General features: G+C 36.1%; 2 protein-coding genes and 1 long non-coding RNA gene across 4 annotated transcripts in view; 1 reads left to right on the top strand and 2 right to left on the bottom strand.

The window, feature by feature from the left end:
- Nucleotides 1-285, bottom strand: part of LOC105831027 (synaptotagmin-10) — a 33,491-nt gene extending 33,206 nt beyond the window's left edge. Inside the window, exon 1 of one of the 2 annotated variants that reach the window (XM_012670855.3) lies at nt 35-285. In XM_012670855.3, coding sequence (XP_012526309.1) covers nt 35-125 — 91 coding nt within the window. In that variant the 5' untranslated portion in view covers nt 126-285. The remainder of the gene's footprint in view (nt 1-34) is intronic. The other variant, XM_012670854.3, reaches the window with a different exon arrangement.
- Nucleotides 286-4,389: 4,104 nt separating this feature from the next.
- Nucleotides 4,390-5,743, top strand: LOC118646385. Its single transcript, XR_004963928.1, has 2 exons — nt 4,390-5,110; nt 5,245-5,743. It is a non-coding gene; the product is annotated as an uncharacterized LOC118646385 (long non-coding RNA).
- LOC105831030 (putative uncharacterized protein DDB_G0293878) overlaps nt 5,041-22,944 on the bottom strand; it is a 28,941-nt gene continuing 11,037 nt past the window's right edge. Inside the window, exons 3-5 of the mRNA XM_012670859.3 lie at nt 11,488-11,721; nt 7,574-7,639; nt 5,041-5,449 (exon numbers count right to left, since the gene is read on the bottom strand). Of these exons, the coding sequence (XP_012526313.2) occupies nt 5,276-5,449; nt 7,574-7,639; nt 11,488-11,721 (474 nt within the window). The 3' untranslated portion in view covers nt 5,041-5,275. The remainder of the gene's footprint in view (nt 5,450-7,573; nt 7,640-11,487; nt 11,722-22,944) is intronic.

The raw sequence follows: 22,944 nt of genomic DNA on the forward strand, positions 1-22,944 counted from the left end.
ACAAAAGTACGAAAAAAGAAATCAATTGCCTTACCGGCGTAACCCTGCTGCGAAAACTTGGCTTCCTCGCTCGGCATCACGGTCTCCTCGAGGATGCTCTCCGACGCCGTCTTGACAACTCCCATCCTCGGTGCACGATCGGACGTTGCGGACTGACTGTGTAAGCGGACGGTCACGGGGGTAGTTTAAAGCTCCGCGTCCCACAGCGATTATCTCGTCTCGATTGTGCCGCGTTGTCTGGCGTCGCCGGAACGCTCGGCGCCGTTCGCGTCCTGTCTATTGCGTCTGCGTTCGCGCCTGCGTCCATCCCCCTCGCCGTACCCCGCGCCTCGCCCTTCTTGACCCTCGTGCATCCCCCGTTGCCACGGTCGCTTCTCTCTCACCCCCACGTCAAGTCGTCACACAGGAGCAAGGCTATCTCTCTAGGCCAGGGTGAGCGCAGTAAGCAGGAGATATTGTAGTGGTAGTGATGATGGTAGTGGTAGTGGCGGTGTCCTCTTTATGCCACGGTAGGACGGCAGGGGTTGCTGCTATCTCTACTGTGCTGCGTTGCTGCCACCACCGCTATTGCTCATGACGCTTGATACTTTATCCAGGGTGCTCCTGCCTGCCTGCCTGCCTGCCTGCCTGCCTGACGCTACTACTGGGGCGGGGTGGCTACGAGGCACAGGGGCAATGTCGACCTTCCTCGGTCTCGGTGAAGGTCTTCGCTGGTTACCGCTCGTGTCGGATAATACTTCCCTCTTGCGCACCTTCATCACAAGCGCCCTTCCTCTCTCTCTCTCTCTCTCTTTCTCTTTCCCTTGCTTTCTCTCCAATTTTCTCTCTTCTGTTCATGGTCTACGTTTTATTCTAGCTCGTTAATTTATACGTTATGTGAAATCCTGCCATTGTCACTGACTTGCAATTATTCTTGTAAAGCGTAATATTATATTATGAATTTATGCACAATTAAAAGTTCGAAATAATACAGAAAGCAAGAGAGAGAGAGAGAGAGAGCAAGAGAGAAAAATATAAAATATAAAATTGAGGGAATAAAGCAGATACATTGATTTGAATTATAAATGAGATGACAATGTACTGTTATGTTACGTTATATAAAATCCGCCAGATCTCTTATTATCCCTGACGCATTCTTGTTATTTTTCACATCGTTCGTAATAAACAGATATTATTATGATTCTCTTAAAATAAACAGAGCATACCGTTCTGTTTTTCATGTGACCTCGCGAGCTCTTTTTTTTTCTGTAAACGCCGCGATACGCGCATCGCGTAGTCGTCGCTGCGCGCATAGAGTTCCAATGTATCCCTGTGCATATACATCCGCCGAAAATCTACGTCGAAACGTTTCGCAACACGTGTTTGCCCTTGAAACCTCCCACGACCGGTGCGTTGTATGCCTCGTTGGACGCAAGGGGCAATCGTTAAATCACACCCCTCGCAATGCTCTCGCGCTGGTGATCTCTGAATCCCAGCTGCCTCATTATCATACGCTCGGGGTGCCTCGAGTAGTAGTTCTCAGCGTCTCGGGCGCGCGTCTCGTCCTCCGTCTTACGAGAGAATTTGTACCTTCGTTTGCAAGTGTGCGACACCTGCGTCATCGGGCTCTCTTCCGCTTTATTGAGTGCACCGCCTGTGATCGCGGCTAAAGGCTTTTCGCCTCCCTCCAAACCGACCTTTCCATAAGTCCCGTAACACACAAACAGACGGACTCGCATTCACGCAGATATCTCACGTGCCCTTGCGCGCGAGAAGAATCGAGAAGACTGTCGAGTTCTCGATGTTATGCTCGAATAAATTGTCGATTCTTACGAAAGAATATCAATAAGATCCAAATCTCCATTGTATGATACGCCCTAATAAAAAAGAGAATATTATATTAATTCTGACTAGTTTAACATAAATATGCAGTGACGCAAATGATATCTTTGTCTGGATGTTACATTAAAGCATCAAATTCAAATTCATTACTTTGAATCGTAATAAAATATGCATAACGTTAATTATATCATTAATTTATATGAGTATAATAACGCAATAAATGATTTATATTCTATATTAAATTATAAAATAAGAAATTGTTAATAATTTTATACAGTAGGCATTTAATATTCCTGGAGCGTAATCAAATATATCCGTAATTCCGATCATACGCAGTTATTATCGCAGTTCGTTAAAACCTTATTGACTTTGTATTCTGTTCGCGACAATTTAGAGAGAAAAAAAAGAGGAGTACCCCATGCTTTTAAGTCGATTACACTTCCGCGTTCACTCTTGTACGCAGTTTTAACCCTCTTCAAGTTCCGCCGTTAATAGAACGTGATATACATATTGAAATTTCTATTACGAAGTTATAAGACCTCCCGCAGAGGACTCGCACGTGCCAGTTGTATTTAATATGAAACTTGTTGCACTAGACGCTCCATGTTGTGAACTATCATTTTCACTCGGTTGCTTTTTTGCATGGTGTCCCGCTTCCGTTATTGCGGATTCTAGATCACGTCGGTTCTCGATTATCCCACGCTGAATGGGCACGCACAGATTTCAAGGACTCAGCAATCGTGTATTTATCTGACAATTTATGATTCTACTTGTTTCGAAAAGGACTCAGTTTAAAGTCTTCCGACAACGTTCGCATCAGTGATTATCTCTTTTGCAATGTATCCTTGTAACGCAAATCGTTTTGAAATGTAACACACGAGCGGTAATATTAAACTATCGTATTATCCAAATAAAGTTATCATAAATTTATATTTCATAACATCGTTATTGACAGAGTCAGTCGTATTTGATTACAACTCGTGGATTTTATTACACTAGCTAATATATGGAAATTAATTCGAAGAGCGATTTAATCAAACGTTGTTGTAATATAAAATTTTATTAAGTTGATCATAACACGCATGAAAAAATAATTTTTTTTAATTCAACATTGAAAATTATAATAAATTAATTAATTCTCTTCTGTTATGTATGTGTGTGTAAAATTTTTTATTGATTGTTATTCTAACTTTGCGATTACCTGCAGCAAAACGGTCGGTTATATTTTAGCTGACGGATGAAAAGACTTAAGCTTTAATGTCTAGAAGGTAATCGTGCTGTAAGTATAAATTTTGAAACTTTTATGAGTCTCCAGCTTTATATGCACCGCACAACGTGCACTCATACACATCAATTCCTGAATATGCAAAAGTACGCAGTTAGGAAACAGCGATCGATTGCCTGTATACCTACATCCAACTACAATCTCTGTAAAACATGTAGATATATATATAAAATGGTATTCAGGAAATACATGTAAACTGCTGGTTTTACGGCTTTTAATTTTTGATGTCTAAATTAAATCTAATTGAATGAATAAATTTATTATCGCAATAATATGATTAAAAATTATATTATAGAAGTTTTATTATCAGAAATAATATAATTTTTATTTGGAACTGGAAAAAATGTATCAAGTCCAATAATCGAAAGAAATCGACGTTAATAGAAATCAACATCCTTAAACAGTTGTTAAGAAACAAAAGATTAATTTTTATGTTAAAATGTAAAACTTATTTCTATATAGCCATCGTGAGCAAATTACCTTTCTTCCAATTAACTCGAGAGATCCAAATTACGATAAAACCCAGTCATTTTCTCGTTGTAGATACCTTCTGGAAAAGCAGTATCGATTTAACTTGTTGCACGTGTAAATAAAGATAACCAATTCGACGTCATGTTTCGGCCGCTTTTAACGTGGTTCACGTTAATTTATGAGACAGCGTTTATCAAGAAATTGAAACTTTATTTAATAAGTGTGTATCTCTGGAGAAAGTAGAATACTTATAGTATTTACTTATACTATAGATTGACATAACTACATTTTAATAGCGCAAATGAAAAATAATTACACAGTTGAGCCAGGAATTTCGATTTCAACGTCAGGAAATAATAATAATACGTACAAACGTAAATAGATATTACATGCAAGTCATGTAACGTTTGCTTTAACTTAACGTTACATCATAATTACGTATTAATGAATTCGTGAATATGAATTTGTGAATGAATATCAATGACTATTGTATTGAATTTTCAGTAATCCAGCTTGCTCTACTTTTGTCTGAAGCATCTTGACTTACTTTGCTGTGTAATTGGACTGTAGATAATTAAATGCGATAGACCATAAAGCGCCCGTTCCGATTGATTCCTTCCACTCAAAACGTGAGAACTTCTCTCTTCACGCTTGACAGGACAAAATGTAGTGCTATTTCTATATAGTACGTTACCGATGTAAACGCGTTTTTTGATATTTCTATCTTAATTTTTTTTTCTCTTTATATATTTATATTCAAACAAATGCGACAATATTGTTTTAAATACACTTTATTTTATTTATTTTAGTATCCGATTTGCGAGTATAAATAATTTATTCATTTGTTTCACAAACTTTATTACAAAGAATCATAATCTCATGTAAATTTCTTTTTAAACAAATAAAGATATAGAAAAAAACAATAATAACGTTTGCTACAATACATTGAAAATTAAGAGTTTTTAATTAAATCGCTTGTATTATTAATTTTATTATTGTTACTAATTTTCATTATTGTAAGAGGAAATAAGCACTTTCTTTAAAGAAATCAGTCAGGAATATAAGTTACGTTCTTTTCTTATTATTAAAAAATGTTTTCTTTCGTATTTAATTGCTGTAACTGTATTTAATTTAATTATAACATGGAAAAATACGACTGCTGTGTTTTGCGTCTTTTTAATTAGATTATGGGCAAAGTAAAAGTACGTTCGTTATTTCTGATTGGTCAGTCTGTTGCAGTTACTATGACAACAATTCGGGTGCTCACAATTCGGGGTTACAGGACGACTAATCCTGCGACTTTCAAACATTATCCTGCGGACAATCGACGCAAAATAAGGGCGGACAATTGTAGCATAATTTTATTTTCAGGAGATAATGGGCATTTTACGAAGAAACTTAAGGATAATTTGGAGACAACTTTTTTGGATTAAAGAGGTTTTACACAGATGAGATACACAGAATTACAAAACTTTACACAAAGTTTTTATTAACCGATATCTTACAACATGCGACAGCGCGGCTACGCGAATAGTTAGTGTTTGTATGTGTTTCGTGTATGTCCTTTGCTTAAAGAAGCATAGCATAAAATATAATTCTCGTAGCACCTTAAATAGAGATATAAGTTAGTAGACGGTCGTTAAGATTAAGAGAAATGATTTGAGCAGGTGTACGTGGATTCTCTCGCGGAAACTTTCTTCAGCAATGTGGGCACCGTATCATACCGAAAACGTCACATTTGGCGCACTTTAGGGCAACGAATTCCACGGTGAACCCGTTGCGATGGACAGATCTCTTGCTGCCGTGACAGATGGGACATAGCAGCCGCTGGAATCCGCCGCAGTAGATACAAACAGCGCATGCATCCTTACACTGGAAAGCAAACATTTTACAATGTTGAATTAAACCCATTACGAAACTAACGATAATTAATTGCTTGTAACGGCACTCAGTAGATTTTAACGCAGACTTGACTTCTATTAAAGCCGCAGCATGCGGCGGTTGTTTACGCAGAAATTTTTCACTAGCGAATTAAAGTAAGATACCAATCTTAATTATAAATCAAATTCTAAATACAATTTCACTTTGCAATATCAAATATTTTGCAGATGTATTAACAGAATTGTAAAAAAAATTTTCTTATTAAAGTCTTTCTTTAAAGTCTCTTATATAGAATATATAAAATTTACAAACTTGGAAATACTGATACGGTCTAATAGAGTTTAGCAATAAATTGGAAAATTCCGTGACAACGATGTTCGAACCGAACCTTTCGTCAAACCTTATTCAATGTTACGAAACTATAGTTTTCACTTTCACTTTTACTTGTTACTAACTGCGGGTCTAATACCTGAAATGTAAATCGACTTTGTAGAGTACGTAACGAGTTCGAGTGGAATAATGACTACCTTCTGGGTAAATATAAAACTTGTTTACATCTAAATATTCCTATATACGTCAGTTTTAAATGCACGTCAAACGCGGTGCATTTGAGATTAATGTACAAAAAAATAAAAAAGGAAACTAATATAACTTTTATATAACATAAATTAAATTTTAGTAAAAATTAAGAAATTTGTGTGTGTGTGTGTGTATTTTATTTTTAATATTTTGTACACTTAGAATTATTTAAAAAAACTTTTTTAAAAATATGTATTAAGTTTAAAAACAAATATTAAATCATACAATTTGCTAAGTATTTAATTAGACATAAAACACAAAAGTATTTTATATTTTATACATAAAATCCTACATAAAATTCTGTATGTAAAAAAGTTAAACGCATCTATTGTCTTATTATGTAAATTTAAGCTTCATAAAATAGATTCAGAAACATTTTATGTCTTGTTTCTTTAGCATATAAATATTCTAGTTAATTTAAAATTTTTTATGATGGTTTCGCTGATAAACTGATTTATATCGATAAAATTATTGAACAAACAAGTACATAAATTACGTAAATAAAATTATTGTATATATAAATATGGATTCGCAGAGTCCGTATGAATAAGATACAAGATACATAGGTATGCGACATAGAAATAACAACGGCATAGACGTAAACGACCTTTAGTTGCAGCAAGGTAAACCTGAATTGCACGACAAAATTTATGATCACGATGGAAAAGGAGGTGGGCGGTTAGACGGAGAGAGAAAAAGGGGGAGAGAGACACGTACTTCAGATAAAAGTGAAAGGACCGCGCACAACCTTGCGTTCACAACAACTTGCGTTGTTTGTATATATACGTTTCATCACAATCGCGCTGGTTTGTCTACCTTAGATAGCCGATTCTGCGTGGAAATAAACGCGTCGCGGGCGTATAACGCGATCATGCGAATCGCTCGAATCTCGACGATGGTTCTGTGTGGTAGGCGTGTAAATATCCTGATAGTTGAATTTTTTTCCCGTTTCTGTTCTGAATATCAGTTATTTTTATTGTTTGTCTCCCGTGTAAACCTTTGAATCTAAAAATACATTCTGTTATTACATAAAGTCTTTTATAAATTATGGAATGCTTTTATTTCAATGAGTATGATGTAATTAATTCGAGTCTTGAATTGTTACGAAGGCATATAATTAGACTCTGATTACGTACATTTGACGTCAGGAACTAAAAATGCAATGAGTAATCTAAATTTAAAATGTAGGCGGAAGTTATGCACGGTGTTTCTCTGCTTTAAATTGTTTTAAATGCACCAGCTTGCGAAACATTACGCGAGTTTATTAAATAATGCGTTACGGCTTCTGATTATTAAAATCAGTATTCCTTATACAGTCGATTTTGCATGCCAGGGGTTTTGAATTGCTACGGCATACATGAAGAATGCACTTAGCATGTTGAAAGTAATGCCAATCGATAAATCCCGACTATAAATTATTAATTCTGCATTAGAGCAAATGGCACATCCGTGTTAAAGTGCAGCTTCGGGGCGAAAAGAGGATATTGCGGATGTGTACTACGATCTCATCTACCGTGCCCGACAAAATCGGCTTACCTGGTAAGGCTCCAGTATGCGGCGTAGTTCTCCCGACTCGTTAAGTCGTTCGACGGTGTCGACACCCTGCAACGGAGGAAAAAAAATTGTGAAACGCATTTAATAGCACGATATTTATACCGTTCGAGTTGTCCGAACGCGCTTTCTTTCCGCCTCGTTCATTTCATCTATCGCTAACTAGCGATTACGCCGCAAACAGAAATTCTCCCGTGCGTCGCGTGCGTGTCAAAAGCCTTCCGTCGAACAGACGGAAATCGCGTCGCGCGTTTCGAGTTACACGAGAGCGATGTAACATTCCCCGGCCCGTCGTCGAGGAATGCGGTTGCTGCGAAAGAATTTTATCATGTTCCTGCCCTGTTCGGTCTTCCTCGTACGTGTACTTTACGTACGAAGCTACACGCATCCATGGCAATAGCCGTATCATATATTTTCATGCCGCTGTTAATGAGGCTTTTAATGAAGCACCGCGATAACTAGTTTGCAGGTTTGACGCGCCGCTGATTTATTCACGAAGGAAATTTTGCTCTTTCGTGCGTCCCAGAAGATTATCTTTCGGAACCATTAAATATTCTAGAATCCGTTAATTATATCATGATACATTTTAGCGAAACATTTTCTATTGATAATAGTTATTAATAGTAATATGATATTTTCAAGAAATTTCTGTGATTTTCTCTGATTTATTAGAATAAAATATAAAATAGTTTGATTAATTTTTCAAAAATTTTACTAAAATTTAATTAAAATCGAAAGGAAACCAAATGCAATTTTTTAATGCCAGAATATTAATATCATAATATTAAATTCAAGATATTTATTAACATAAGTGTAATTAAAGATACATAGCATCAGTATTATTAAATTGATCAATTTATCGATCAATTTAGGAACTGCGTTTCAAAATCAAAAGTAACAACGTGCAATTTAAAAAAATGAAAAAATATATAAATTCACATAAGAAATATTGCGCACCATGATCGTATAATCGTTTATTGGCTTTCTCTCGATTTTAATAGCATTACGTCACAGTTTTATATTAATTATTATTTATAAAAATTGCAGTAAAATTTTTCGAAATACCATGTTGTCCCACGGCTAGCGTGATTTTGAGGGTAAATTGTAAGAAAGAAAATTCTCTCTGCGTGTGAATGCGAGTGAGCGAAACAATGCGACATTTCAAAAGTGCCTGCTCGTCAGCGCACATCTTGTAATCTCTCGTGTCTGATGTAACGTAATAGGGGTTTTATTGCGATTGTAGTTACGACGGTGGTACACCTTTCACTACACGCTATGTAATCTGTCAAAATATGTCGTGCGAAGGTGGACAGCGGTGAAAGCGAGACGATACACAAATTGATGGCAAGTGGCGACGAAGAGAATATTTCGAGGATGATGTTTCGTCGATTTTCGGCACCGGTCGGCTATTTCATGCGAAGATAATTGCATGACGCGGTCGGATAGGAATGCAGTTCTGGTAGCTTTACGTGTTTGTACACTTGTGTGCTAGACACCAACGATCGTAAGTCGGTGTAACGCAGGCAATCGCACCTTCGCGTTCTCTCCGACGGCCTTGGATCAAATAGCTTGACATTTCACTTACGCATATATCTCCTGACTATTGGTTGCTGGAAGTAACTCTTGAGAAACGGATATCACGACAGAGGCGGAGAGAGAGAGAGAAAAAAAAGAGAGAAAATTAAATACAATACAGATTGTGTATGTGTGCGTGACTCTTAAAGCTGAAAGGCATGTTGTTTATCTAGGTTTTTTTTCTTTTTTTTTTTTAAATTAAAAAGACTGATGCGTTAAATTTTCGAGAAAAATTCCCGAAGGGAAACATTGATGTGAATTCTTCACATTCATATATTTATCTAAAAAAAGACAATCTGTATTCTTTATTAAGAAAGTTATTTAAATAATATTATAATCAAGACTAATATGTGCCACATATGTATGTCCAATAAATAAATTCGTATGTGCAAAAAACCTACTAATTTAATTCTTTATATGAAATAATAATTCACGTTTCAAGTTTTTGATGTAAAAAACGTCGAATTCTGTTGCGCAGCGTATCCTAAAATTATACTACAAGTGGTCAACATTTTTATGGTGTATACAAGTGTTTCCAATTTCACGAAAGTATATTGCTGACATCATCATTTTGAGAAAAGTGCGTGAATATAACTGAAGTTCATGATTATAAAGATCTTTACCGCATTGCGCAATAAAAGCGGTATACACTTTTATGAAGGTATATAAAGGCATCTCTTCTCGCGCCGTACGTGATGATACGAACTTGTATTACCTCTATCGTAAATGAGAGCAATTACGAACTGTGTACAATGGGACCACACACACATGAGTTTACTGTGGCTATATTCCCAAGTGCTGTAACATTTAAGTGACCACCGTGGTAACGATTGTTTGTCGTTGCAAATTCCTAACAGCTTATTCGCGATTAAGTAATCCTCCTATTATGACTCTCAGTATCTAATTGAAGAAATAACCGTTGCAAATCTAGTTACGCGAATTATATTTTTTTCTTCTTTGAAATAAATATTTATTAAAATAGAAGAAAATATATTGGTGATTAATACATAAAAATTATGAAAAATTGTATATTTTAACGATAGAACGGTGCAATATGTAAGGGACTTAATATTTCATACGTTAAATAACTTTTCGTTTTTACGTTTTTAAATTTGTATTTTCGAAAGATGTTTCATATTTCAATAACAATTTCACAAGAGATGCAGGAAGATGTAAGAAGATCTGTGAAACAAGACACTTTACACGTGAGAGTTGTATGCTGAAACTGAACACTCTGCTATCTTCGCTATCGTGTTTTGTCATCGTATGCGAGAGTATAATTCTAAAGAGACGATAGGATTTCTTTAAAATAAAATATTTCACATTTAATCCCTTTGCTCAATCATTCTATTATTCGTGTGGTGACTAACCATCACATTTTACGCTTGGTTTAATCAAGTATGAAATTAATAATCCTTATTATACAACAAATTTAAGCATACTCTATCTCACTGTGCAATGTCTCATCTATTTGCACTGTGCCTACAGAACAAACGTAATTTGATGTCAAATTTCCCTCGATACATTCATCGAATTTTCGCTCGACAGTTATCTTTGACATTTCACGTCATTTATTTCTCTCGTCTCTCTCGATGTCGAATATCTCTAGTTGCATAACGCGTCATCGGCCTTGTACAAATTCTACATAAAGCGTAAGAGGATGGGATTCGAAAGGATCGTAGAGTACTCGAACGCTAGTATGCGCAATATAACTTTTCTTATTAGAAGTTATTCCACCTGCAAAAGGGCTGAGAGAGAGAGAGAGAGAGAGAGAGAGAGAGAGAGAGAGAGAGATTACACTAAGAAGAAAATAACTTGACGAATGTCAAATGCAGATGATAGAATGTTCAACGCCAGCTGCTCACGTTTTGTTATATAACCTTTTTATAAAGCGTTCATATTCCACATATATTTTAAAACACAGATTACAAAACATAATTCTTTATCTAAATCAAATATTTTAAGAATATAGCAATAAATTAACGATGGTGTAATGCGCGTTAAAGTTTCAATTATAATTCATAAATGTACCTTTATTACCTTTAAATAATAAAAAATCTTTCTAAGCTTTCAACTTATATGTTCATAGCTTTATCCAAAAATATATGAAATTATGTATCAACTTTTCCATATTTAATTTCTTATTCAACACTTTTTAAAATAATAAATATTATCAAGTTCTAATCGTCATTTCCAATTTGATTAAACTGTTGTTTAAATTATGTTCACATTATGCTAATTATTTCTGTTATCTGTATTAAAACGTATATTTTCGATTATTTCTCAAAATTTTTTAAATAAGTGTTAATTAAATATGTACATACCCCAATGTGTTGACCATCGACGAAGAGTTGTGGCAATGTTACGACTTCCGAATTGGTCCGATCCCTGAGCTCGGTCTGTAATTCCGTGTCGCGGAATAAATCCGCTTCGTCGTACTTGACCATATTTGTCCACAACATTTGCTTCATCTTCATACAATTGGTAAAGGTCTCTCTAACGATGCCCAACGATGTCGTGTAAAGCACCACTCTGCCCTTTTCTCTTTCCACATAGGCCTGAAATAACATGCGGTACGTTATCAAGGATTACAATAGGACCCCAGATAATTTTTAGATTAAATCAAATATTAAAATCTCATCCTAAATCGAGCTCTTTACGATAATGAAATGATTACTTCCATGGTATAAATAAGTATATAATTTATAAACATTCAATATTTATTTCATCAAAATATATATTATTATATATATTTCAGCTATAAAATGCAAAATGTCGCGAAATAATCAAACACTGATGTTCATCAATTTCTGGATGATGTAATTGAGTTCCTCTGTTATAAAAAATATTACTCATCTTGACGATAATGTTTACAAGTTCATATTTTTATATGTGGCAATAAGCAAGATACTTCCTATTAAAAACTGTCTGTTATGGTTAATAACTCTTCTCGAAACTTGAACATTTTATTTTCAATAAATGTTATCGTATCTTGCAGATAGTATTTTACTTTAGTTATAATTTTATATTCTTTTAGTGATGTTATTATAAGTAAAAGAACGGTAACAACATTAATAAATTAATAAAGTTTCGAAACTAACGATAAACTTTAACACTTTTTTCCTTTATCGGTGATCGATTCTTGAGTAAACACAAGCGACAATTTTTATATGGAAGAAAAACCTTTTTATGGTTCAGCGATTCAATCACAAGTTGTTCGAACTTCGATTCTTATTCAACAATATGCATATATTCGTTTGACTGTTTTTTTTACAATCAATTTCATTGGCACGTGCAGAGCTATTGAACTATATACATCAGTATATGGTTGACAAGAAAAGGCAATCCTGTAATATGCAAGACAAAATACCACTACATTTTTTAAAATTATATTTATAATTTATGCTATACATATTAGAATTTTATAAAAACTGCATTTCCGCAATAATTCAATCAAATCATTATTCACATAAAAAAATGTCACATTTCATTATAACGTAATGTATAATTTTTCGCATACCAGAGACGAATGCAATCTCCGCAATAATTTGTCTTTTGAATTGCATGCTTCTTGTATGCGTGTATATAATACCTAATATACTTTTCCAACGAAATTATGTAATGTCGTTTAGGTAGTCCTCTCGAGATAGATGAAGTTAAGGAAGGAGATAGCGGTAAGTGGTGAGCGAGATAGAGAAAAGAAGGGGAAATGATCATGTTAAATTAGCTTTCACCGTGCGCAAAGTGGCAAGGTAATTCAGTGTCGCGCATAATGCCGACAACAATTCTTCATCTATAAAGTACTTTACGTAATTGCTATTTTAGATATTTGCATTCACAATGCACGATTAATAAAGTTGTGCAGATATAAAAACGTTCATGTCATTTAATATTTTGTAACTTAGATATTATATATATATATATATATTTATAATTAATCTTTATAAAACATTTAAATTCTAATATATACAAATAGAATATCATAATTTTAATATATAAAATTTATACAAAATCGATGAATTTCAATATCACATGTCCTTTATAATTTTCACTGTGACACGTACGAGTATAAAAACAAATTATACTGTGTAAAAAGGACCGTCTCTCTTTATTAATGTTATTAATCTCATGAAAACTCTGTAGACTGCCATTTATTCCGTTTAAAGCGTAACAAATGAAATGCACTCGTGTCGTTTGAAGAATATTGGCTATCATGTCACATAAATGTACTTTTACAACGCGACTAAAATCTTTTACATTTATTTATTTATCGGAAATCCCATATATGAGCGAAATGCCATTTTTCCAAATTGACGAAAGTGCTTTCAAACGGGTCGGCCTCGTATGAAAATATCAATGCGGTCGTGAATTTACTGCATTCAGTATTAACGTTCGCTGAGGTTGATGTGAACAATGATCACTACGGACTGGTCGCTATACGCGTATGCAGAGTGCGATCGCGTCCGATCAGCATTATAGATCACCACGTGCTCACTCGCCGCACGACTGCTAATGAACGTATTTCAACGGGGAAACCGGACTCGTCGTACCAGGTGCATGATCCGCACCATAAAAGCACATTATCATTGTGGAGGTATGCACGGCTAAGATCTCGGCTAACGATTACTAATTTTTTGCTAACCTACTTGTTCCTACCTATACCCGTTACCCTACACAAATGACACGTATAGTAATTGCCTTCGATCATAATTGCATACCGTCTCGAAGGAGGCAGAGCCTTCAATATGGTCACATACACGCGAGCCAGATGGCCTAACAAAGTGGCGAGCTACGCATCATAAGCTATAAACTACTAGGGAACAAACTTCTCGTGCATGCATCGCCTCGCATATTCCGAATATTAAATTGAAGCTATAATTGGAACTTATCACTGCACGAAAAAATTTATCCGCACGATTATATACTCTCACATTAATACCAGAAAGTCATTTTTTTTATGGTTTCACGCGCAATTTATTATACCAATAATTCTTCACATCTGTTAAAATTAATTCTCTTTTACGAAGAAAAAACTGTTAAACGTACTGTGCAGTGTGCGTTATTTTATTAGTAATTACAATGCACGTATAACTCGAATCCCTAACACTTCTCAAAAAGTAAAAGCAAGTATTAAAGTAACCTTGACTCAACATGTCCTTTCTCTGACGGCTATCAATTTCGCTGTACTTGCTTTCATTTCTATACGTAAAAAAAAAAGTTTAATAAGGTCATCTATTTCTGTGTTCACCTGTCCAGAAGTGTAGACACAAGTGCCGCTTATTCTCCTTGGTATTATGTCACAAAGCATAAATATAAAATTGTTGTCGATTCTCTTAATTACATATTTTTTTGTCCACTCTAATAATTATGATCTTGTTACAAAGATGATTGATTATTACAAGCGTTTTAACATATTTACATTTTTCAGTTTACATGCGATCGAGCTTCAAGAAAGCACGGCTTTTCTTGCATGACCGATGAGAAAGGGAGACGACTTGCAAGAAAATAATTTATCCATTATGGTTTCCAGGATGGTTTCTTGTGTAAAGCCGGCGCGGATCATACGACGTGAATAACTTTTTGTACGTCGCGATGATCCCACACAACATTATCCACGCCCCGTGATTCTTACGATCCAATAGAGATCTCTTCGGACAGCGCGGCTCGACATGATCAAGGCATATTCCAGGCTTGCAAAATCGCATACGGTATATTCGAATAGATACATAAAAGCAAAAGTTATTAGAACTATTAATATTGCCATTCCTGAAATATAATTGAGTTGTGTCTTGACTCAAGACTCTTGAGAGAATTTGTGCCACACCTTGAGAAGCCGTTTGCCTTGATAAATTTTTTTTAAGAATACGAAATCTTCAAATAATTAGAAGTAGCAGAGCTGCACAATAAAACGTGTCGGATATAAATAAGAAAGATAAAATGTGTGAAAACATTGCTTTTGCATGCCTTGAACAATAATTACTACGTTAATTTATAATAGGTATAAATTCTTGCAAAAGGCTTTGTCCCCTTTAATTTATTAAAATCTTTCTACTTTTCCCTCTTACAATTTTATCTTGGCTTTTCCTTGTATCAATCTCGATACATCTTTTTTTAACATCTTTGATCACTGATCGGATACAAACTAATCAACCCTTTCCATAATCTATAATTCTCAGAGTTCCCTCTCTGCTTCGCGAAGTAATTAATCTCCGCGGGAGAGAGAGAGAGAGAGAGAGAGAGAGGGAGAGAAACGCAGTTTTCATTTTGATTTTAGCTTTAGAAGTGATTCGGATTCCATCAATCATGTACATGATTATTGTACAATTAATTAAACGTCCAATGTACTGCAAAATATAATGCAAGCGGGTAATTATAATATACGTGTAGCACGGGCAGTTTAATGAGTCTGAATTTCACAGCCGTAATATAACATAGCGCGCAGCTCGGTGGTGGTATGCTCATTGCGTACTCAAATGCAAGATAATTTCACGAGTGTTTAATGAAAGTTGTACCTGGCTGTACGTATTACATGCGAAACGACGGCACGCTTTGAACCAGCGATTAATAGAGGTAGACTGACTCCAGCTGGTAATGCAGACAAATCGAGGCGCCAAAGAGACGATTTCTCCGTAATCGGAATAATGTTACGAGAGATCGAATTGCCTACTGACCGGAATTTAGCGTGTTAACACTTCACTGACGATACGCTGTCCATTTAAAATTGCGTTTTACATGGGCGTGGCGTAAGTTAATTATTAGTTATAATTATTAAAATGTGTCTCGTTATTTCTTATTAAAAGTTTACAAATACAGATTTTAAAAAGTAATCAAACTTTGGCGAACTAATTTAAATTAAATGTTTGATTAATATAACCAAATGTATAGTAATATTTAGTAACTGTATTAATAATATAATTACTCAATTACTAAACGTTTACTAAATATTTGTTTATATTAACTGAATATTTAATTGAAATTATTTCACCAAAATTTAGCAACTACCATCTAGATTTAATTATTACTACCGACCGTTTTTTCAGTGTATAAAAATTATGAAGCTTTTTAAAAGCCCTTTTCTTGGCAGGTGGATTTACGCGTTGTCGACCAAAATTAACTTCTCGCCCGCGAAGTGTTAAGACTTCTTCCGATAAACGGTTGGATAACAAAAACTCCGCTCGTTGACACGTGGCAACCTGCATCACGGACTAGAAATATGCATTATGAAGGGTGGTTAAACGAGCGTGAAATTAAGTTAACGAAGTCTCACGGCGGCGTCAAACTCCCATCGATATCGATATAAACACGCGATACGAGACGTTTATTTTTTCCCCCATCTCCGTTTAATATCCCCGACTGTTCAACGTAAACACTTTTTCAGATCAGGTAATTGCAGCAGACGCGATTTCTCACACTGATGAATTCAACGGTCGATCGTTCTAATGTAGGTATATACTTATTGTCGATAATATCGATAGATCTGCGGCTAAACCAGGGGCATAATGACGACAGTGAGTGGCCAACGATTTGCGATCGGTTCAATCAATGGGCAAAGCCGGTTCGGTGGAATTCAATTCCTCCCGGGAGCGGGAGGCGTAATGGAAGCCCGCCGCTATTTCTGTAATAATGATCTCTAAGTACGCGATACGACTTTCACGGCGCGCTCCGTACGAGAATGAGATTCGAGCACGGGATCGGGAGTCGGGGAGAAAGGGATGTAAACGGAAAGGGATATAACGGGATCTGTATGGAGCGTAGAGATAGAGGCAAGCTGACGCGGCGCGATCTCCTCGAGTTCTCACGTGCGATGGACCCCCGCGAGATTGCACAAGACGAGCGATCGGCACGCTCGCGCGCGAGGACGTCGCGTTCAACATTGGCGCAATAACCGGAGGCGGGTATGTTCAGCGTTGTTGTTCAAGGCAAATGTGCGAAGAGGTGAAAGCGCGCATGCACCTGTAACACGCCTAGACGTATCGCCGTCGGGCCCCCCGAGGTATATGATCCTGTCGGCGAAAGACAAACACTTTCGCGCCGCGTGCTTACGGCGCACGCAAAAGGTGTCACGATTGAAACGTACGCGTTCTATCTTAGGCGTCCCCGTATCTTTTCTTCTCCAGTTTCATTACGTAATGGCGAGTTCCGCGAACGGATGGCACAAGATGATTAAAAAAGAAAAAGTCACGCGGCTCCGACCGGCAGAATGTACGTGACGGCAGCACGTGACAAAGGAGAAAATCTTATCGCTCCTTGCGTTGAGGGGGTGCGAGAGGGTTTGTATGCCGCGATTCAGCATCTCATGTTTCGCGCGGCGGTTCCGCATCTGCGAATACCGCGTGCATCAGGCGAGATCTGACCTTTGTCGGGATAATCGATGCAAATGCGCCGCCGTCCGATGAATGCATTCTGCCGAGTTCCTCTCTTAAGGTCTACGCGAGCGTGACGTAATTTAACGTGCATTTCCCACTGAGGTCCTGTGACGTGCGATGATGAGTCTCTCTCGCTCGACAGCCGCATCCGGTCGAGATGCCTCTCGCTGCACCGCGCGGAACGTACTGCGCCTCTTGACCTACCTCATGTAGTGAAATGTCAACCGCGCGAACTGTCATACGCGAGGTTACATACGGGTTTCTTTTTGCACGGGAGTACCGTCACATGTTTCGCTCGATCATATACATCGAGTAATTGTGGTCGCAAATTGGCCCGCAGAATCGCGAGTTAGGAACTAAATGCTGGTAGTGCGCCGTTTCGCGTTTCTCACGCCGGCATTAAAAATTAAAAGTCGAGCAATTATAATTATACAAACAGAAAGTAAACACGTCGGAAACAATCACGCATCGCGGGGAAATTCATTCGGAATAGCCCGTCGCTCTTCACCTCGTTTAAATACAGAATACTATATCGTGAGAAAGTCTGCCGTGATTTTTCCGAAAAGAATTCCACTTGTTCGTAATGTGTATCGCTCGTTTGTTATCACCGTATCTTTTCGCACGGTATGAATATTTTCTCTTCAATTAATGTCAAATTTGTGAAATGTCTATGATCTGAAGAGTTTAAGTGTAAAGTTACCAGCTATTTTACAAGCGTCATCAAAGTTTATTATTATATTCAATTTTTACATTTTCGAAATACGTAATCTATTTTAATTTTACAGAACAAAATTATTCATATAATTCCCTTTGAATCTTTTGATTAATTAACATTTATAAACGTGAAACCTAATCTCGAGTTAGATTGACAGTTGATTACATTGAAATTAAAACCTTTCATTCATTACAATTCCACGTTCAACGTAGGAAAATAAACACCTGCAATTTCCGTATTAATTAAATAAATCCAAATCAATTTCTTACTACTTCTTGGATAATTTTATATAAATTTTATTATTAATATCTCGTTAACTTGTACATTAAATTTATATCTTAGTTGTGTTTCTCTCACCAAGCAAATTCTCTTGCAAATTGAAGCAATTACAAAACAAATTTTATATAAAATATACTATAAATTTTAGTATAATAATTATTTTATAATTAATATTATAATTATATTATATTATAAATAATAAGATTATATTATAAACTAGCTATGCCCTGCCACGCGTTGCTGTGGCTCTCTATTCTTATGCTACGTTTTTTTCAAAATTCCTTTGCTTTCGTTGTTTAACTTTCAAGAGCCTTGCTTTACTGTTGCTCTTTTTATTTTATTTTTGAATAAGCATTTATTTATCTTTAATAAATCTAATATTTATTTATTCACGTACTTCTAACTTTTTTTTCTAAAAGCTGCCATGGATTTAGAAATCCACTCAAAAGACTGTTTTAAATAAGTTTCTTTTTTTCAATAAAATAAAAGCCATCTTTATTTTTCTGATTACCTTAATTTAAACACAATAGAAACATTCTTCGCCTCTCCTGGTCTCTCCCGTCTCTCCCCGTCACTTCTGGTCTCTCCCCGTCTCTCCCGGTCTCTTCCGGTCTCTCCCGGTCTCTACCCGTCTCTCCCGGTCTCTCCCGTCTCTCCCCGTCTCTCTCCGTCTCTCTCGGTCTCTCCCGGTCTCTCCCCGTCTCTCCCGGTCTCTCCCCGTTTTTCTCCGTCTCTTCCGGTCTCTCCCCGTCTCTACCCGTCTCTCCCTATCTCTACTCGTCTCTCCCGGTCTCTCCCTGTCTCTCCCGGTCTTTCCCCGTCTCTCCCCGTCTCTCCCCATCTCTACCCGTCTCTCCCCGTCTCTCCCGGTCTCTCCCCGTCTCTCCCCGTCTCTCTCGGTCTCTTTCCGTTTCTCCCAGTCTCTCCCGGGTTAAAATTACAAAAAAATAACATTAAAAAAATATTGTTTAAAATTAAATTATGGCCATCATTTTTGAAACACATGGTATTTTCATAATCAGACCTCATAAGAACACTCCTGGTTACGAATGCAACGTTGTGTCAAAATTTCAAAGCAATCGGTAAATAACTTACGAAGATCTTAGATGAGTAACAAACATTTTACATTTTTATTTATATAGATAATATAATCTTAAAAAACCATTTGATAGTTATTCAAAAATAATTTGTTAAAACACGATTTGTAATAAACGTACTGTGAAGAACATATTTATTTCAAATAATTCTATATAAAGAAAGAAATACACTTTCTGTTTATCAACTACTCACTCTGGAAACGGAAATTCTTCAGTTAATACGTGCTTCTATTTCGAGATGCATAGCAAAGCTTAATTATGCGTCATTAAATAGCATTGTCGTTATGAAATCAACGATGAGCAATCAGCTTCTTACTCATCTTCGGTAATAGAATGCATTACGATTGTATCGAGAAGTAACAACCACTTTGCAAGCGTTGGTAAGTGTGTGTCCATCAGAACGAGGTGTGAATCCCGAAGAAGAAAGTGCACTTTCATAAATACGTTCAATTATTTATGCGTGATTGCAACCGCGCGTCCGCCGCAGAAATGTCAACGATCTCATGACTAGAAAGGAGCATCATAATATCATGTCGACATTCTCATCAGGAATACTGCTGTATAACACAGATATTGCGAAAAGTACTTACGATAATCCAAAATAACATTACCGCGGATCTTTCTTGACGCTATGGTAACACATCACTTCCGGATTATTGTATTGTATTTATTAATATATCGATATTGTAGAAAATATACAAGATAATATTTATTTTTACTAAAAAAAGAATTTAATAAAAAATGTGCGATACTTTCTATAAAAAAGATTGATGATGAGAGGAAATTAATAAACAATTTGCCAAATTATTATATCTGAATTATTATATCTGAAGAATAATTTATACAAGTATAAATAGTATTGAAAATTGTAGTAATGATAATGACATTGGCAAAGTTTAATTACCAGAATATTTAAATCTCCATTGTTTTTTCCTCTTTATGAATTATGTTTAAAATCGGGTTGTACCATTAGGCTGATTAAAAATTTCAGTGTCAATAAAGGTCTTTGCAATGACACGACTGAGACTAATGATTATAGAACTTGCTGATCATTTATTAAAATACAAAACCTTAATGGATGATAAAGTATCATAGAAGATATTTTCTTGAACGTATAACATTTTATCACAAAAATTATATTATCTTGCAAACAAGTGCGTAAAATTGATGAAAATATAGCTACTGTTGTTATCTGTAGTAATCGATGTGTAATATATGGTATATACAAAGTACACATGGATTACATTCGCGTGACTTTTAATTAATTAAATGTAGAATCCGTGCCTTCGCGGTTCGAGAATTATTGTAAAAGGCAAATAGGAAACGAATTTTGCTCGCGCATTTTGTAGAAGATTGAAAGTGCGGGATTGGAAATTTTCTGTGCTAGAGAAATGGGGACGCTCTTTTTTTTCTTTACAGTTTGACATACCGTGCATTATTGTCTTCTATTTCCAAGTAAAAAATATAATATATAACTTTATAATATTAACGTGTGCCGAGGTCAAGGTGACACATCAGATTGTGAGACAATATGACACATTTATGTTCATCTAGATTGTTTCGAATGTCAATAGCATGCAAATCCCGTTATAATTTTTGGAATATTGTGGTTTCCGTTATAGATCTGCCAGACCGGTTTTTCGATCAGAGATTCTCCAAATTTTGGGTTACTTGTGTCACGCGTACGGACACGCTATATGCAAATGTACACCTGTGCTCTTTCATCATTTGATAACGGTGCATTGACTACAAATTACGGAGCATCGAATAACGTTTGTTGATGAAGAACATACATTTTGTTACTGTTCTTTGCTGGACAAAAACATAAGAGAAGCGAATCACTCGAAGTAGTTCAAGTCATATGGTTAATAAGAAATCCTGTTCTAAATTACTTGTAAAATAAAAATTATTTTTAGAGAAATAAACTCTCTGCAAAAATAATTTATCAGTTATTTTGAACTGGAAAAATAAAAATGTAACTATATCTTATAACAGTTATATTACAAATATTATATAAATATTATTTAATTTTGTAAATTTTTTATTTGTGAAATTTATTGAGATATATATATATATATATATATATATATATATATATAAACATAAACTGCTTCCTGTATTTAACACACTAGCTAATTATATCACCAATAGCTTTCTCGTATAATACGCTATCTCAAATTTATGATTAATTAATAATTTTAATTGAGCCAGCTATTACGTTACATGTTACAAAATATAAAATTATTACGAGATTACTTGTATATGTTGCAAGTGCTTGTTTAATATTTCACTCGTAAATTCAATATCCGCTATATTCAATATTTGCAGTATCTTGCTCACATGGAATAATTTCACAACAATATCGCGGGTCCTATTATTAACTAATTAAAAATAAGATACTAAGTAAAGGATATGCTCGCACGCTGCACGATTTGATGTTTCCGATAAAATACTGGCCGAGGAAAGCTTTTGCAAAAAGCTCAAACATACGTAGGCGTTGGGCAGGAATGCAAGAGCGTAAAGGGAATACGAGACAACAGGGACGACGGGAAAAATGCGAAAAAGTATGAGGGATGCTAACTTTAATCGAATCCAAGAAGAGGCTGAAACTACTATGTAGCCATCGCCGTGGTGGCCTCTTTGACCCGCTTTCTCTTTTCCCACTCGATTTGTCTCGTGGACATGCCTAGCGCGTTTTCTTCAACCGGGAAATTCATGAAGTCGACCTCCCGCCATCTGCCACTGGCGATTAGAGACCTCGGCGAATCCATCTCTCTTGAATACGCGGAATAGAAGGCAGCTGCGTAAAAGCGGAAATTGACGGCCGAAGTGGGTCGTGCGATCTTGGTCATCCGGTGTCGTCAGCATCGCTTTGTTAGCAAAGCTAATGTGCGGGGATATTAGTAATTCAGATGTACTTACATAAGTCATTTACGTGGCCGTTGGAACTTTCCGAATGATAGAAATGCGAAAGTGTATTTACATAAAGAAAGATTGCAGATTTCGAAAGGCTATTATCGCTCAGCGAAATGAGACCCCGCGGTCTTTCAATGAACGGCACGTGAGAAGGACGGAGTCTATTAATTTCGCGAAGTCCATCAATTTAATATTTGACCGACGTATCGTACAGCGAAAATCAATTCGTTATAGACGACGTAGCCCGTACGAAGCCGCGTATGTACGGTTATAATTGAGAAACAGATGAAGCCCAATCAGTACAATCGTGATTCCGCGAACATAATTTTCGCGTAATGAAAAAGAAAGAAAGTTTGGCCCGCGGAGGCAGGGATACGGGTGAAGTAGGTCGTATCTGCGGCCGGCGTT

This window comes from Monomorium pharaonis, chromosome 1, assembly GCF_013373865.1.
Source record: "Monomorium pharaonis isolate MP-MQ-018 chromosome 1, ASM1337386v2, whole genome shotgun sequence".
Classification (NCBI taxonomy): domain Eukaryota; kingdom Metazoa; phylum Arthropoda; class Insecta; order Hymenoptera; family Formicidae; genus Monomorium; species Monomorium pharaonis.